The sequence below is a fragment of the Passer montanus genome, unplaced genomic scaffold, assembly GCF_014805655.1.
Source record: "Passer montanus isolate IOZ18808 unplaced genomic scaffold, ASM1480565v1 scaffold2, whole genome shotgun sequence".
Lineage (NCBI taxonomy): Eukaryota > Metazoa > Chordata > Aves > Passeriformes > Passeridae > Passer > Passer montanus.
The window spans coordinates 19,807,595-19,824,671 of NW_024366591.1; the positions used below are offsets into that span (position 1 = coordinate 19,807,595).

Sequence of the window (17,077 nt, forward strand, 5' to 3'; positions counted from 1 at the left end):
ATGGATCAATTTATTTTTCCTATTCATTTAGTAACAGATTTTGCAGTGGAAAAAAGAATATGCTGATCTCAATCAACCCAAATTTTATCTCCCATCTATCCTACCATCTAGACAGAAGAAACAGTTTCCTGATATTTGCCCAGAAAAGAGCACTGCTTCAGTGACCTATGTATTCACCCAAGAGCCACTCTGACACAAAGACTTTCCTAAGCAGTCACCCAACATCAACACAACATCTGGGAGAATGCTGCTTCAGTTAAGGTGGAGTGACTTCAAATAAACTGAAAGGTTAAACCCCGATTTAAAATAAAAACTGAACAACAAAATTGCAAATATACATTGAAATTTATACAAAGTTTTGTTTTGTACTGTCCATTCTTGAACTATGGCACTTTACTCAGAAAATTAAAGATGAAACATTTCCCATCTAAATGTAGATGGCATTATCACACAAGGACAAGGAAGGAACAAAGACTAAAGTTCTACAGAATGGGGAGGGGGGGAACAAGAGAGGATGAGGCAAGAGCTACACAATCAATGGCAAGTCACAAGGAGTCTGACTGTACTGGTAACAGTGGAGTCTGACTGTAAAGTAAATTTCAAACCATTTTCAAACTGTTAGCTCAGGTTTTGAAAAAACAAGTGTTAAATAATTAAGTTAGAAAAAGCATTAATGCCTGATTCACGTATGATCTTTTGGGATTAATTTTATTTTCCTGTGAGAGAAAAAGCATAGCCAAAGTAAAGAGAATACTTTCAAGTTACCGTAAAAAATGCCAGTGTTTTTTTCAAGACAGTACACTTAACAGTAGCATACATTTTATTTCAATGTCAATGAACATTTAATGATCTATCAGGTTATTCTAGAAAGCTGTGGACAAGACTATTCTGCCTGCCTCAAGCATTCTAGATGACTGAACATGCTCAGCTCCAAACATATTGCCAACAATACAGGAAACTATGAAATACAAATAAGAATTAATCTTCTCAACCCATTTAAGCTAAATAAAACACCAGATAAAACTTGCAGTGAATTTGTAGGGGGAAGTTGCTTCACCGGTTTCCTGTATGATGATTCCATCCAACCATGTCCTACAAACACTGGCATTTTCATCATTAGGTGGGGGACAATCAATAAACTTTTGATAGAAATATGCATGCTTAATTAAATGCTGAATATAAATCACAGGAAAACCTTACAGGGAAGACCTCAATCTGAATGGCACCTCAGGGACAAAATGAGTCCACAAAGGTATACTTGCTACTAATCCTAATCTATCTCAATGAAAGCAATTCTCAGGGTCATGTTCTTGCAAAGTAAGAATCAGATGACAGCCAAATGTCCATGTAAAGCACATAACAGCTTATTACACAGATAGCATTAGAAGTCTTAATATGATCAAAGTAACAGTGCTAAAAGTGGTTTCTAAGACTATCTCTTTTCCACAGAAATGTACATCTATGTATCAGGACCAGGCCAGCAATTAAAGCCAGTTAATTATATTCACAATTCTCTATTTTCCTCTATCTGATAAAACATTATAATTATTTGTACAGCAAAAAGTAATGATAGTGAGAGCTAAGACACTACATACAAGGCAATATTCCAGTGTACATAAAGGTTAACAGCACTGTTAATACTCAATTTCCCCAATATAATTTTAAATAAACTAAGTCCTCTTTCCAAACTTTGGAAAAAAAAAAAAACAGGCTTGCTTGAAGATCTAAAAGCTATATGAATTATATGTTGGGACTGGGGGGAAATGCAAAAGATCAGGCTGATGCTCTAAATTAAGTAGTGAATTTCTGCTCTCTATTTATCTCTTTAATTCTGTCAAGAAAAGTAGTCTTCAAGAGAAGCCCTACTGAAAGTCAGGGAATTTATCAGCATATTTCAAATTTTCATCTTTCACTATTGCAAACAATAGTTTTAGCATTAGAATCATAATTAAAGAAGTACTTAAAGTGAAATCTACTGTAAATACCTGTAAAAAGCAAACTCTACTGCACACAGCTGTAGTTTACAAGGCAGTACTACAGGCTGCTAAGGTACAGCTTAAAGCTTCTCAAGTGAAGAGCAGACATCATGCACACAATTTATGTCCCCCAAGGATGGCAGTCGCTTACACAGCAAGTTACTACACATATCCATGGAAGCAATGGCACACAGCATTTCTACAAAGCCCAGCACTTCATTCCAACATCTTTCAACAGGCTCTTATTCAATAGGCAAAAGAGCCAGACAGCTGTTCCTGTACCAAAATTTTGAATAAAAAATAGAAAGCAGTACTAACTTTATCAAAATTTTAAAAGCTTCATAAATAATATATCCCTTTTTTTAATACCTCTGCCACATCCTATAAAGACAAGAAGAGCAGCTAGGAAATAATTTTTCATAGAATTTTGCCATATAATTTTAGAAGGCTTGAAAGCTGTGAACAACTTTAGTCTCATGAGATACAAAGGAACAGATATTCACAGAGACAAATCTCTGTAACACTGATAAAGCAGCTAAGGGAACAAACATATTGATGCTGATACACCAGGACTCAGCCCATCTCTTAAGTATGAGATAATGACTAGTGTGATGGATATCAGTTACAAATCCCCCCAGAAATATTTTAGAGGTTTTCTCTGTCTGCTACCAGGACGCAATATTAAAAAGACATCAAATAATGACATGACACTAACCAGACATCATATATACTAACAAGTATCTGCAATTCCAATGCAGAAACCCCAAAATAAATACTCAGAAGTCAAGCCAAACACACACTATCTTAATAAATCAGGTTAATTTCTTTCATATTTCAGTAGCATTAGAATAAATCAAATCCAATTGGAAATACAGAAATAGTCACTGAATCACTTACTAAATATTAATACAGTTTACCAACATATAATATAATAATATATAATATAGTCTTTACCAACACATGGTAAAGAACAAGAAAAGAGTATTGGCATTTATTGCTTAAAAAAAAAAGCCACTTGCCAACAAATTTTTATGAGGTTACATTTTACACACTCTCCTGAAATTAAATTTCTTAGAAAAGTTACTTAAAGTGCATGCCCTCATCTCGCAGTGAGTAGGTATATTAACTTGATGCTAAATAGGACCTACCTGTGAGAACTGTTATTTAAAACCTGTCAGCACTTTGTTACCCCCAGTGCTGTATATAAATGTTAAAATATATACCATAGATGTGCATGCAGGATGACCAGAATGGCAGACGGTCCTTTCAGCGTAAGTTATTTAAGTGTGGAGAAAAAAAATTTTTCTATACGTCCAGTTATCAACCAAGATGAGTTGCCAAAATTCAACACTAAAAAAGTACAGAACAAGTGAGTTGGAACCCAACAACAACTACTGTAATACAACTGGTTCTCATAAACAAAGTGCATGACACGTGGTTTTAATCAAGAAATATAAAATCATGGTCCATTTTCTTGATATCTAAGTGCATGTTCCTTAAAAAAAAATTGAAAGCAACCAACAAGACTCACATCAAAAACTCAGCCCCTCCCTACACATCAGTTGCTTTATACACCACTGTTTATGTTTAAAGAGGACATTTAAATATTCATGCCAACTACTGTACAGGCAACTAAGTGAAGTAAGATGCAAAGGTAGTACAGCAGTCCCTCCAGCCCATCAGATACCAGCACACAAAGTCAGGTGTTACCACCGCTGCATTTGTGTAGTGCTTCTCCTACTTCTTTTGTCTTAAGGAAACACAATTATGACTTTCAAATTTACTGAACCCAAACACTTTAAGACAGAACACAAAATTCCATTTCAGTTTTTACATATTTGAGCCACCAGCCCATTTACAATTTTCTTTAAACCCTCCCCATTTCAAAGAGAGCTTCTGAGTACTCTTGGTACAGTCTGCTTTGTACAAATATGAATATAAAACTGGAATTTATAAAGAAACCACCTGGATTTGCTCCACTTTCCTGAACTCCACACAACTGCAAAACAGAAGCTTACTTCAGATAGTCTCTAGAACATACTCCACTTGCTCTTAGCCATTTTTAAGTCATCAAATACAATTCCCCTTTTTCTCTTCAGAGTAACTTGGGGTGTTTGCTGCATGGGAACAAAAAGCTTAGAAAGACCTAAATGGACCAAATGAAATAGGTAGGTGAGAGTGAGCACTTCACCAATGTCTGAACTCCCAATAAAAGAAAGGATTGACAAAAAATCCAGGTAAAAGTATCACACAAGAAAACAAGGAAAATAACAGAAACATTCCACTTCAAGCAATTTTCTCATCTTTCCTGCCATATGGCTAATTTCCATAAATAACACTTTATCACTGTTATATAGCTAATTCTAGATCAAGAGGAAAACAGATCAGCTTCTGTCACAATGTCAGTCTTCACAGATTTCCAGATGTGAGCTTGGGGGCCCACACTGGAGAAGTGCCCTCTGTCCTTGTTCCAATGCACTAGTTTGGTAAAGTGTGGCATAACACAAAGTTAAAAGCCTGAGAGAAACCTAACTACAATCACACCCCTAAAATTTGCAGATATGAAATATAGGAACAGATCTTAAACATTTTGAAAATCAGACTCACACATTTTCTCTGCCAACTGTTTTTAGAGCTCACGACAAAAACTGTTGTGTTGATTTCAAAATACCTCCTTGGATATAGTTTAAAAACTCTATTCACAATGAAACTTAATTATTCAAATTTCTTTTTTAAAAAAGTAATCACAGTTTGTACTGGATTGGATTTCTCCAACCAATATACTTGTCATATAAATGATCTTCATTTCCTGTTAAGTGCTTAAGTGCTCCACTTAACTCTTGTGAAAATCAAGAAGCAGTGGTTACTACTACGCCTCTGGTAACCAAGTCATGAAGATCAACATGTTATCTGAAGCTATTTCTTTTCATATGAACCAGCTTTGTTTTGTTAATATGTACAGGAGATTCTGTATTCTGAAAGACTTTGATTTGATTCAATCAGGTCTTTCCACTGGCTTCCAACAATCTGGTAAATATATTCTAAGCTCTTACGCTCTGAAAAAGCCAAAAACATTTATAAGCATGATTATTTCTCTTTTTAAAACTGCAATCATATCACAAGCAAAATACTAGAATTGTATTTTTATCTATCATAACAATTTCTAAATTATGCACTGAAAGCTCCATAAAGTCCTGCTACAAGGCCAACATTTTTAAACCAAGAGTTTTATAGTGACAGCAATTTAGAGTATTTTGCACTTTACAGAAAAAAAAGCAAATTATAGAATAAGAGAGGTGGAAAGTAAAGAATGCACACAATTAACTCTACTTAAGTTTTTGAAACCAACTAATAAATATTGAAGACTGAGAACAAAAAAAAAAAAGTATGGAAATCTTTACCACTCAACTCTAAACTAATTATTTGGAAACACTGAGCCCTACACTGAACCACTTAAGATGATGGATCTTCTAAATTACCTTTCCCAAATATGCATGCTATTTCAATAATAAATTTCAATTCAAATATATAAGACAGCTATTCACTTCCTTGCATAAAGGCAGCACACCTTATTCAGCTGTTATAATTTTTATAAAGCACTATTTACTTCAATCTTTCAAAACTAATGTTATAAACAGTATCTTATAATAAACAAGCTCAAGGCTACAAAAATACGTGGCTTCAACCTCTCAGGTGTTGCTACCCTCCACCGTTTTACTGCTCAGCCACCATCCACCCAAACCACCACTCCTTGCTCCTGGATCTTAGCTCTGCTACCCTTCTTTGGGGCACATCTTCTTTTGTGCCTTCATTTTAAATGGGAACCAGAACACTCTCTGCCAACCCTCAAAATTATCCACAGCAGACACATCAACAAAGCTGCCAAACCTCATTTTCCACACATGTAGTTTAGTAAATTAAACACGTGCATTATATTTCTGAATGTCAAACCATCAGCCACCCACTCATATAACCAAGGACAGGAGAAAAGAAGAACCTCATGCAATCAAAGACTGTACCCAGTAAAACCAGCTAAGTTATGTAGGCAAATAAATTTGTGCAAAAAGAAGTGGAAGCAAAATGATAAGTTGTTGTATATCCATAGTAATCACCTTTGTACAAATGTCAGCTCACTTCCCAAAAGCCTAAGAGCAGAAACAGCAGACTATTACAAGAAATATGCATTTCTGCTAGGGGTAAATCTGATAAAGAGTGGGTCACACTGACAATGCACTCATTTCTTCTTACTTTCTCCAAATGTTAACGTTTTAAGTTCTACTTATAAAAATGTCTCCTTTTGATCAGTATGTATGGCAAGAACAGGTAAAATAAGTACTAGTACAGCAGTAACTGGACAGTGAGTTTTTGCCTTAAAGAACATGTACCCTAAAGTGAAGAAGCACCTCCTGAGTAAGGTTAATAAAATTACCTACTCAACTACTGCTGTTGTTAGTGTTCCCCAAGAAATACTGTAGAAAGTAGCTCCAAAGAAGTGAAAAAATGCAAGAATAGAAATATACGTGCAACTTACAAAAAGTTTCAAACAAGAACTAATATTGTTTGAAACTTTTTTTCAAAAGTTGTTGTTGAACTTTCAAAGCCAAGCTCACTGAACTCTGACTACACATATGAACAGCCAATTATGTACCTCTGTCCTGGGCCTCACAATGGAATTGAAACCAGTGGCTGCTGAGGCCATGAATGTCGGCTAAAACCAAGGCCGAAGGAGCCACTCAGGATGAATTTTTTGGTGGCTGTCCAGAGGTAAAATAATGAATCAATTTTACAGACAAGAAAATAGAAGACCTTTTCCTAAGTGAAAAAATATTCTTATGGGAGTAATTTATGTACCTTAAAAGTATTTTTAAACCTGCCTTACCAAAGTTTTGTTCTGAATAGCTTTTTTCCTATAAGAAGGCCATCTGGATTACCAGACTCCACTTCTACAGCTGCCACAGGAAAACACACTGTTGGTCATAGAATGGTTTGGTTTGGAAGAGAATTTAAAGCTCACCTAGTTCCAACCTCCCTTTCCACTAGCCCAAGTTGCTTTAAATCCCATCCAACTTGGCCTGTAACACTTGCACGGATGGGGCACGGCTCAAATAGTGGCAACTTCAAACAAGACTTGTTAAGATAATTTTAAGTGCTCTGTCAAAGACTGTAGCCCCAGGTATAATCTTGGTAAGCAGGTGACAATCAAAGGATCTGAAGCTATAAAAGTTCAGAAGGCCATTTGCTTGAAACTGCAAAATGGCTCACTGCTCTCTAAATGAGTAGCAAATAGGATCAATCCTTGTAACTATCCAGTTACAACTCCAGAGAGTTTGCAGAATCTGGAGAGCTACACAACTGCTCAAGGCTCACAAGGATCTGATCCAGATCACAGTTTAAGAAGAAACTTAAAGTCTACATATCTAAGCCTGAAAACCTATCAATGTCTGTCCTATACTATTTCACTAAAGAAATTAGGTTCCTGAGCAAGACATACACCAAAATAAACCAAAGCCCTAAATTCTGGGCCTTTAACACACACTTGCAGAAGCATGTCTTTACAAGACCAGAAGTCAAGGTTCTGTGGCCGATGAAAATCAAAGGTCAGATCAGTCTTTGAAAGTGTGATATTAAAACTGCTAATATTTATTCAGCACACATGCAGACCTGGTGAACATCAATTTAATATTTACTGTATCTTGAAGAGAAAAGGACTTTCTTTCCATACACACTTTAAAAAAAAATTGTTGAGAGCCAGCAAAGTTTAATTCTTGCTGGGAAACCATAGAGTAAAATACTCACATTTCACTAATACTGCTCCTAATGTTCCTGACAGTAAACAGGAAACTAACAAATTCTTACATATTTTGTTGCATCTTAAGGGAATTCATGTAAATATTCATGCTTTATTTTGGAGAAACACTACAGGATTATACACCAAACTAAAATGGAAGACATTTTTCACATCCACCCCAGAGGTTAAGAATGAAACACAGAAACAATTTTTCAGATGTATGAATGTCTGCATGCAGATGCACGTATCACTTTCTCTTCTGACAAAAGACAAAAGTAAACCAGAAGCTCACATCCCAATTTGCTACAATAAAATTTACAAGTATCTGACCATAAATGGGGCAGCAGACAAACAAAAAAGAAGAAAGCTTTAAACTTATCACAGCTGCTGAGTCCTTCGAACAGCAGAGGATATGATATTTTTTATGGCTAGTAAAATATAGTGACAGAGAAAACAGATACAGGTTTTGCCATTGTCTCAGCAGCTAGGAAAAAAGCCCTGTAGATGCTTCAGCCAATGTGAAACATGCAGCACAATCCAAGCAAACTATCTTGTCAGGGAGTAGTTTATGTGTCTGCTCACTATTCCTTAACATAACTGCTAGTATCTAACTTGCACTAATCAAAGCCCTGGCTGCTCGTTTTATAGAGCATCCCTTTTATCCCCACTTTTCCCAGCTATTCAGCATCAATCTCTATTTAGCATCTTCATGAGGCATACCATTTAGCATTTTTTAGCTTCAGCTGGCATTCTTTCATGAAAAACCCACCTCATTGACTTAGAATACACCATTTAAATAAAGTAGTCTGGAACAGAATTTTTAGTTTAGCCTTCTGTACTTTTATGCACCTATACTCCAATGCTCAGTTTTTAAAATGTGGGTCATTTCCAAAGGTCACATTTCTGAAATTGTAGACCACTGAACTGTTCCTCAATGACCCTTAAAATACACCTTCCAAAGAATTGTCATGATGAAGGTGGACAACAAAAAATGAAGTGCAAATGAAGAATCAAGACAACAGCATTACCAGTAAATGATCAGTGTCTGCCACGTCTCTACCACTGATCAATTTCAGAATGATAACTGAATCCAAAAGGAGCAATAGCCACTTTATGCATCATCTTACTTTACTCTCAAAAGCATTATGCACACCAAAAACTCAGTGTATTTTACGATGAACAACAACAAAGACAACAATTTTCACTGTCAATAATGGCTGAACACCAACCTAGCAATCCTGCAGAAGTTTTAATTATGACTCTCACAGCCTAGAAAACGCACGGCAACCCACACCACTCTTTAAATAAACAGCAATCACTACCTTAACCTTACAGCACTTTATGTGCATCCCACTTTAAGACTGCAGATATTCCAGGTCTCCGTGATGACACTTAAGTTTTCTATTCAATTCCCTTGTACATGAAAGTATCAGCACCCAGCTGTACAGACAAGAGAAATTGAGCTTTTCATACAAGTGAACAAGGTTTTTGTGAAAGGAATCAGAAGACACATGACTTTCTTGTTCCTGAGTTTCAAGGGACCAACTTCGCCTTATTCTCTTTTACCTTTTTTCCAATATATAATTGTCCTTTTCTCAATTGTCTCTCCAATGTCATAATATACTGCATTGCCTGACAAATACAGCTGAAATTTGTGGCACTGGACGATTAACAGCTATTGTGCATTGGATTCAACAATGTAAATTCCAAATCTAGATATGCTATCTAACTCTCCTGAGTAGGTTTCACCACTACTAACCTTCTAAAAGGCTGTAGATCAAAGATGCAATTACCAGTCTCAGCTACTCAAAATGAAAACAATATTCAGTGATTTGACCAAAGCATGCATAGCTTATGCAGGAGCTATTTTTGCTTTCTTTTTAAAGAGAATGCAAAACCAAAAACATCAGGAAACATCATGAACAGCAAGACTTGATGAAGCTCATACATGATGAGATGTGTGCCTGTATGTGAGTAAAGATATTGACAAACTCCAAATTATTAGAAATGCTATGTTTAATTGAACCAGATCAGTGAATTACTATTGCAATTTTTAAAGAAATAAATATCTAAGTTGAATTTGCTCTGTCTTTTCAAGATTCCTATGAATTCTTGCAGATGCAGTTAGTATGGCTAAACAAAGCATAACTTCAAATATTCAGTTTGTGCTGCACTTAAAAATTAATTTGCAATCTCCGTTCCTCCTAAAATAAATTACAATCCTGTGACCATTTATGTGACTGTGAAACTACATACATTTATTCTACATGTTAACATGAAAATAAATTTTAAAATAATTAAATGTGTTTTAGAATTAAAACATCCATTGGTCTTCTTTTTCCACACAGCCTTCACATTATGAAGTGGAAAATAATTTAGCTTGTCACTGCAAAAAGAACAAGTATTGTAAGAAAACTCTGCAGAGTATAGCACTCAAAACCAACTTCAAGACCAGTACCTGAAAGTAATGTGACAATGGCCAGCTAGAGTTGATGATGACAGCAGGACTTTAACACTGAGCCGACTATGCAACAAATACTGAATTTTAATTATATACATCTGCAATTAAATCATTGTCATCTAAGCACTGGAACTGCAAGGATACATATGCTTGCCTCTAGTCCATTTCAATTTCTCTGTAACAAAATACATTTTATAGAACATACAGAAAATTTGAGACACTTGACTCATTTTCTTCTGTCAGGACCTGTTCTTGAATATGATTTTGTGCTTTTCTGAAAAATCTCAGGGTCTAAACTGAGGCCTAGATGAAAATGGCTCTGCAGTGGTAAGCCTTCATGGTGCCAACTGTAGCAAACGATAAACTCTGTGGTACAAAACATTGCCAATTACCTCAACACTATACTAAGTCAGTTGTATATTATTCCAATTTTCAGTTGCCAAGCAGTTTTAATCAAATAGGAAAATGTCAACCATTACACGAAAACAATACTGAGCATGTTTTATTTAGGAGCTTGATTATTTCTCAGGTTTAAACGTACCTTTCCCAAGACTTGAAATGCTAGGGCTAATTTTATATATATACAACTAGGTACAGCACAGCCAGCTGTGTACCATCATGTATCATCACTATATGTATCATGTACTATATGTATATGTATCATCACTAGACATTGAACAGCTTCCCACAAGAGCCACCATTATTCCCAGTAGTTACTGTTCAAATAAACTCGAAATTCTTCCTTCTAATCAAATTAATGACAAGCCTATTTTAAGCACTTCAATCCTGATGGCCATATAGGATAGTCATAATATACAATTCTGGAGTTAGCTGTACTCCCTAGATGGATAGCTGCCTTTATTTTAGCTTCACTGCAGAATCCAAACACAACTCCTTCCTTTAAAAAAGCCAAACAAAAAAAATCAACCTGCAAACTTGAGTGTTTAAATGTATTGAAATGCTCATTCCAAAGTGTCATCTGGTTTTTACCAGTAAGTTACATAAACTGTTGTAAAATCATTAACTGAATGCAAACTGCATAATAAGAACTATGGTAAAAGTTTTTATACAATTTATTCTGTCCCATCTGCTGCTAAATTTAATTTACATCTATTTTAAGCCAAAAAACTCTAAAACAGGACTCAGACGTCAGTTCTGGAGTTTAACATGACCTTAAAACATAATATAAACAAAGAACAGGATTTCACAAGTAATATTTACAACCAATATTTTGTAAATGAATCAAAACCATTTAGGAACAGCAATAAATAGACTCATACACTTTAGCTAATTCAAATATTTAGTGACCATTTCACAGTTCTAAATTGCAAAGTGTGTATAGGCAAGTTCAGCCAGAGAAAATGATGGAAGTTAAATTAAAGTTCAGTTCTGCACTGGGTACAGAGGTGTTAAGAGTGGCTAGCAATGACACTTGGGATTCTTTAACTGTAGCAAGTCTGGTACCATTTACTTCCAGGATCAGAGTTTGTTTGTTTAGTCATGGCAACTTTAAAACCTTCCCATCGCTGTAGCCCAGTATTCAAAGACAGAGATTAAATCAGAGATGCTGTCTATTTACACCATAGCAGGTAAATTGGCATTAAAATGACACTGTCAGATCTTCTGCATTTTCTTTTCCAACAGCCTACTGTCTACCATTTTTTTAGAAAATCTAAAGCTCTCCTCTTCAGCACAGCTGCCACCTTAAGTCTCAGACTTATTCTTACAGTACTTATACCCAAGTGCTCAGCAAGTCAGAAGATGTTTTTCAACGTGAAGATTTCTGCTCCTACTGATAGGTACATGGAAGGAAAATGCTCTGAAGAACTTATGTTCTTCTGTTTTTGTGACCAGATTCTTCCTTTTCCCTGCATAACAATATAGCACATGTACCAATCAAGTAATAAAATAGGAATAATATTTTATAGTGTTTATTTTCTTCTAGTGGCCACAATTTCTATTAAAAATTTGTGCTTATTTCTACTTAAAAATTCAAATTGTATAAAGTGCAACACCTAGAACTGCACATCTAGGTAAGAGCTGTACAAGTGTTACTGGAGAGTACATGCTCATTTTAGAAATCTATCTTACTGTGCTGGCAGAAACAACAACATGGTTGCCACACTGTTCCACCACAGGTCAAATGGAACAGCATTACTTAAAACCATTAAAACGGTACTACATCCCTGCTGGGACTAGCGAGAGGGCAACTGGGAGCTTCAATATGTGAGCAGTCTCTAGAAGTATACATTGTAACAAGTGCTGATAATATCCAAGGTCAAAATAAGTTAAAAACTACTTCGTGAAATATAGGACTTGGTAAGAAAAATATGTATTTGTTTTTCTTGCTCGTACATTAACTTCAAAATACAAATGATACCTTCACAATGACAGCAACAAAGCAGAGCTGCCGCAAGAACCATCTTGCAATAAAATAAACATTAGCTCTCAGCACAAAAGAGAAGCCAGGTGCAATATGAACACCTCAGCCTATATGTATGTATGTATGTATGTGTTCTTAGGTTCCGTAGCCTGCTCTCTGCACAGTGCTTCAGTGCAGGCTCTGAGGTCTTTGCAGCATGCAGGGAATGTCTGCTTCCATCCTGACCACTGCGAATACACGATTCTTAAACACAGAGTCGAACCTCCAATGCCTTTGTATTCGTTTCCCCAGATTTAACGCTTAGCTGCACGAGGTGTTAGAAGTGCGCGCTGGCGGGGTTCGGACACACATGCGGGGAGGAAGAGAGTGGCAGGAGAGACGAGGACAGGCGTGGAAGGGCACAGTCCCGGTGCCCGGCGAGCCTGGACCCCGCCGCCCAGCTCGGCCTCTTCGGCCGCTGCGGGAAGTTGGCCGGGCATCACCCGCTCCTCCGCAGGCCAGGCGCAGGGAAGAGACCTCTTTCTCCTCCTCTTCCTAGGCCTCCTCACGCGTCCTCCTCTTCCTCCAGCCCGCCGCCAGATCTATTCTTCCCCTTCAGCCGCCCCCAGCTCCACGGCGGAAGAAGCTGGGGGGGAGGGGGATGTCTCCATTACCCTCTCCACCCTCCCGCTTCCCAGGGACGGCGACAGGCCCTTTCCCGCCCGACGCGGGGGGGAGCCCCGGACCGGCCTGCGGGAACGCTCCCGCACCCCTGGGCCCCCCGGAGCTCCCCCAGTTCCCGCAGCTTCCCCACTGCGAGCAGGGGGCAGGGAAGGCGCCGGGCCCCGGGGCCCCGCCCGCTCCCCGGCCCTGAGGAGGGGAGGCCGCCGGCAGGGGGTTACACACCTCGCTGTTAAAGGCTTTCACAGCCTCCATGTCGCGGCGGAGGCGGGAGCCGGGCGGCTTCTCTCCGCTGATGGCGGCCGGGCCGGGCCGAGCCGGGGCAAGTCTCGGTCCGTGCGTGCGCTCCTCGCTCAGGGGCCGCCCGGCCTCCTCTCCATGGCGGGTGGCGCAGGGGGCGGGCGCGGGGGGACGCGGGCCCCGCTCGTTTCCGTCTCCTCCTCGCCCCGCTTCCCGCCCGGCAGCGCCGGCGTTCCCTTCCCTCTCTCCTTCCCTCCCTCCCGCGCTCGGCTCCGGGCGGCCGCGCCGGCAGGAGATGGAGGAACAACGCGCGGCGGCTGCGGCGCGGGCGCCAATATGGCGGACACGCGGGGGCTCCTCGCAGTGCAGCGCCGGAGCGGCGCAGGCGGCTACAGCGCCCCCTGCCGGGCAGCGCCCGCGCCGCGCAGCCCCGGCGCTGCCGGGATGGCGCCGCTGCGATGGCGCCGCGTCCGCCCCGCCCGCGCTCCGCCCTCCCCTCTGCCTCCCGGAGCCGGCGGGCAGGAAAGGGTTACGGGAACGAGGTGTTAAATGCCGCTGCGTGTCGTCACCGGGGGGCAAATCCAGGAGTTGTTGAGCCTCCCTTTTCGCCGTTTCCGGATCCCCGCACCGGTCACCTCCTGACGCCCGGCCCGCCGAGCCTCCCTCTCTCCGCAGCAAGGCCCGCCCGCGAAGCTGGGAACGGCATGCAGGCTTGAAAAAAGGCAACGGGAAAAAGAATCAGCGAGGCGTAAGAGGGCAAAAAAATTCATAATTCGATAAGCCCACAGGCAATCAGTACTGTTTATCAGGAGGAAAGGAGAAAACCCAGACAATCGTAATGCAAATCAGTCATAAGCCTCAGTACACTTACTGCATGAATATTACAGTTCAACAATTCCACACCAAAAAGTCTCCAAAGCCACCCTCAGGCTTTAAGGCATTTCTGTTTGACTACCCAGGGCATCTTGTCAGGTTAAGTTTCGGGTAGGGTGCACTTCCCCAAGCCCCCAGCACCATGGCAGACCGGCAGAGCACCTGCCTCTCCCTGAAGCACAAACACTTTCCTTAGCTGACAAATCCCAGCAGGAGCAGCTCTGTCAAACAGGAGGACTTACTTCCAGGGCATAGATTTTTGTTCCCTCGAACACAAAACCACCACGTGACTGACCTTTGCCAAGAAGAGCCTCAAGGGTCTCAGAAGCACTGAAGATGAAAACTTATGTTTGTCTTTAGTTGCTGCTTTTCCCTGCTTGGTTGTGTCCTTTCAACTCTACTGACACAGTAGAGGTATGACAGTTCCCATCTGAATTGCATTTCATTATTTCCAGTCACAGCTCTGGATACACTGTGCCTTGATGGTCTCAAAAGTGCCCCTCAGACCAGAGCCACAAAGGCTCTTCATGGAAAGCCCTCCTCAGGCCTGAGTCAGAGACTTCAAAATGAAGTGGGCTTTATTCAACATATAAGGTAACATCAATTAAGATAAACCCAACACTGGAGGGAGACCTGGAATCCTACAGCTCCATTCTTACAGGAACAAGAGAAATTACTAAGTCTTTTTAGAAAAGGAATTGGAACTTCCTCCCCAATAGGCTTACTTAAGGAAAAAAGCCCATCTCTAGCAACCGCCCTTTTGCAGTATCAGGCCACCAAGAGGGTCAGGAAACAAGAGCAAATATCCTGTTAGGATGAGAGGACTGAAAAAAAAAACAGACTGCCATGAGGTAGGAAGGACAGTCAATGCCTGCTAAGTGAAATGACTGAATAAGTCTCAAGGACATTTGATTGTTTTTAAACAATTGAATAAAGTTCTTTGTGGATCTCCTACGCAGCAGGAGGTCAAGAGGCAGTAGTCTTCACTTAAAGCAGGGGAGGTTCTGACACAACCCAAAAAAAAACCTTTCTGGTTGTGAAGATGGCCAAGCAGTGGAATAGGTTTTCCAGACAGGCTGTGCAGTCTCTAGCCTTTAGGAAGTTCCTTGGGATAAGGACCTTAGTAAGCCACTCAGAGGTCACAGCCTGACCCTGCTCTGAGCCAGAGACTGGACTAGACAAGCTCCCCAGGTCCCTTCTAATCTGAGTGGCACTGATTCTCTACGAACTGCAGAGTTCAGTGCAACCTTCTGGCAGCCCCTCTTCACACATGACTCAGGAGAAATACACTATGCTTGCCAGGAGGGACAAGGCCTCTGCTTCTCTTGGGTTTTGTTTTGTTTGGGGCTTCTTTAATTTTTTTGGGTTTTGGTTGTTTTTCTGGTTTTTGGTTTATTTTTTGTTGGGGTTCTTTTGGTTTTTTCTTTTTTGCTTGATTTTTTTTCCCTGTGGGAACTAAGAGTAAATAAAATATGAAGAGACAACTCTGTTCAAATTATTGAATGAGTACCTTTACAGGGTACTCATTGTACCACAAGAGTAACTGCTGTAACTATTTATCTTGCACTCCTCTGGAAAGCTTACTGAAGTGCTGCAGTTACAAACAGTCCTCCAGAATCTGCTAACTTCCCTTTTAGGTGAAATTGAAGCGAGCCTAGTTTTCCCTAGCAAAATGGATGGAGTTCCACACTGCAGAAACTTTGTAAAAAAAAGTTTTGAAATTGGCTTAAAAGTGATCACAAACTCCCACTCAGTTGCTTTTCAGGAATATTTTTTTCCAGAAACATAGATGTTATTCTAATAAAGGAGAAACCAAAGAAGGAGGGGTAGGATTCACACTCTAGAGGTACATGCACAAAGCCTTGACCTCAAAAACAGAGCCTGAATTTGAAACTAAGTGGCTCCCCCGAAGACACGTTTTAAGCTTGCTTTCTGTAGGTCTGTGACAAACATTTAAACAAGTATTTTTACCATTTAAAATGTTGAGGTAGTAAAGCCTTTTAACAGCCGTTTTTAATTCCAGCAGTAGAAAGGAGAAGAGCAGCACATTACAACCCTGATCTCAAAAGGAGCCAGCTGTCATCCAAGAATGAGAAATAGGCTACAGAATGAATACTGTAAAACATCTCAGATTATATTTACATGATCTAACTAAGAAAACACACAAATCATATAACATTGAAACAGTGTTAGTGCAGAAACACTAGCTTATTTTGGGGCAAGGTGGCCTTGCCCCACAAGGCTCTCTAGTTCAGTGACTCGGTATCACTCCTGACATACCAAAGCCAGGAGAGTTCTCATTGTGCTGCACAGCAGAGTAAGCGTCAGCTTCCTACACAGCACAAGCTTTCTGCAGTTCCAGTGCTCTGCACAACTGACCAAACTCACACCAGAAACATTTGTTCTGCAGATGAAACCCCACTTGCTTCCCAACATGGCAAGGAATTATATGCGGGATTTGCAATGATGGGGCACACTTCCTGTGTGGATGCAAACACCTAGGCTTGCAATTCTGAAAGAAAAGCAGAACTGAATACATCTTCAGTCTCCTGTTCCCTTTTTTCCCCCCATAAGAGAAGGTAAAATAGGTATGCTTGCTTTTTCCTATTTCAGACAAGTCCAAATAGAGACTCAATAGATCAAACAAGTGTCATGCTGGCAGATGCCCTTAGGAAAACTGTCATCCAAGTAAGCAG

The 17,077-nt window shown here is 39.9% G+C and overlaps 1 protein-coding gene across 3 annotated transcripts in view; it reads right to left on the reverse strand.

Annotated features, from left to right (window-relative positions):
• Positions 1-13,618, reverse strand: part of SCAF8 (SR-related CTD associated factor 8) — a 151,973-nt gene extending 138,355 nt beyond the window's left edge. For all 3 annotated transcript variants that reach the window (XM_039707632.1, XM_039707631.1, XM_039707630.1), the window contains exon 1: positions 13,494-13,618. In XM_039707632.1, the coding sequence (XP_039563566.1) occupies positions 13,494-13,523 (30 nt within the window). In that variant the 5' untranslated portion in view covers positions 13,524-13,618. The remainder of the gene's footprint in view (positions 1-13,493) is intronic.
• Between the last annotated feature and the right edge of the window lie 3,459 nt (positions 13,619-17,077).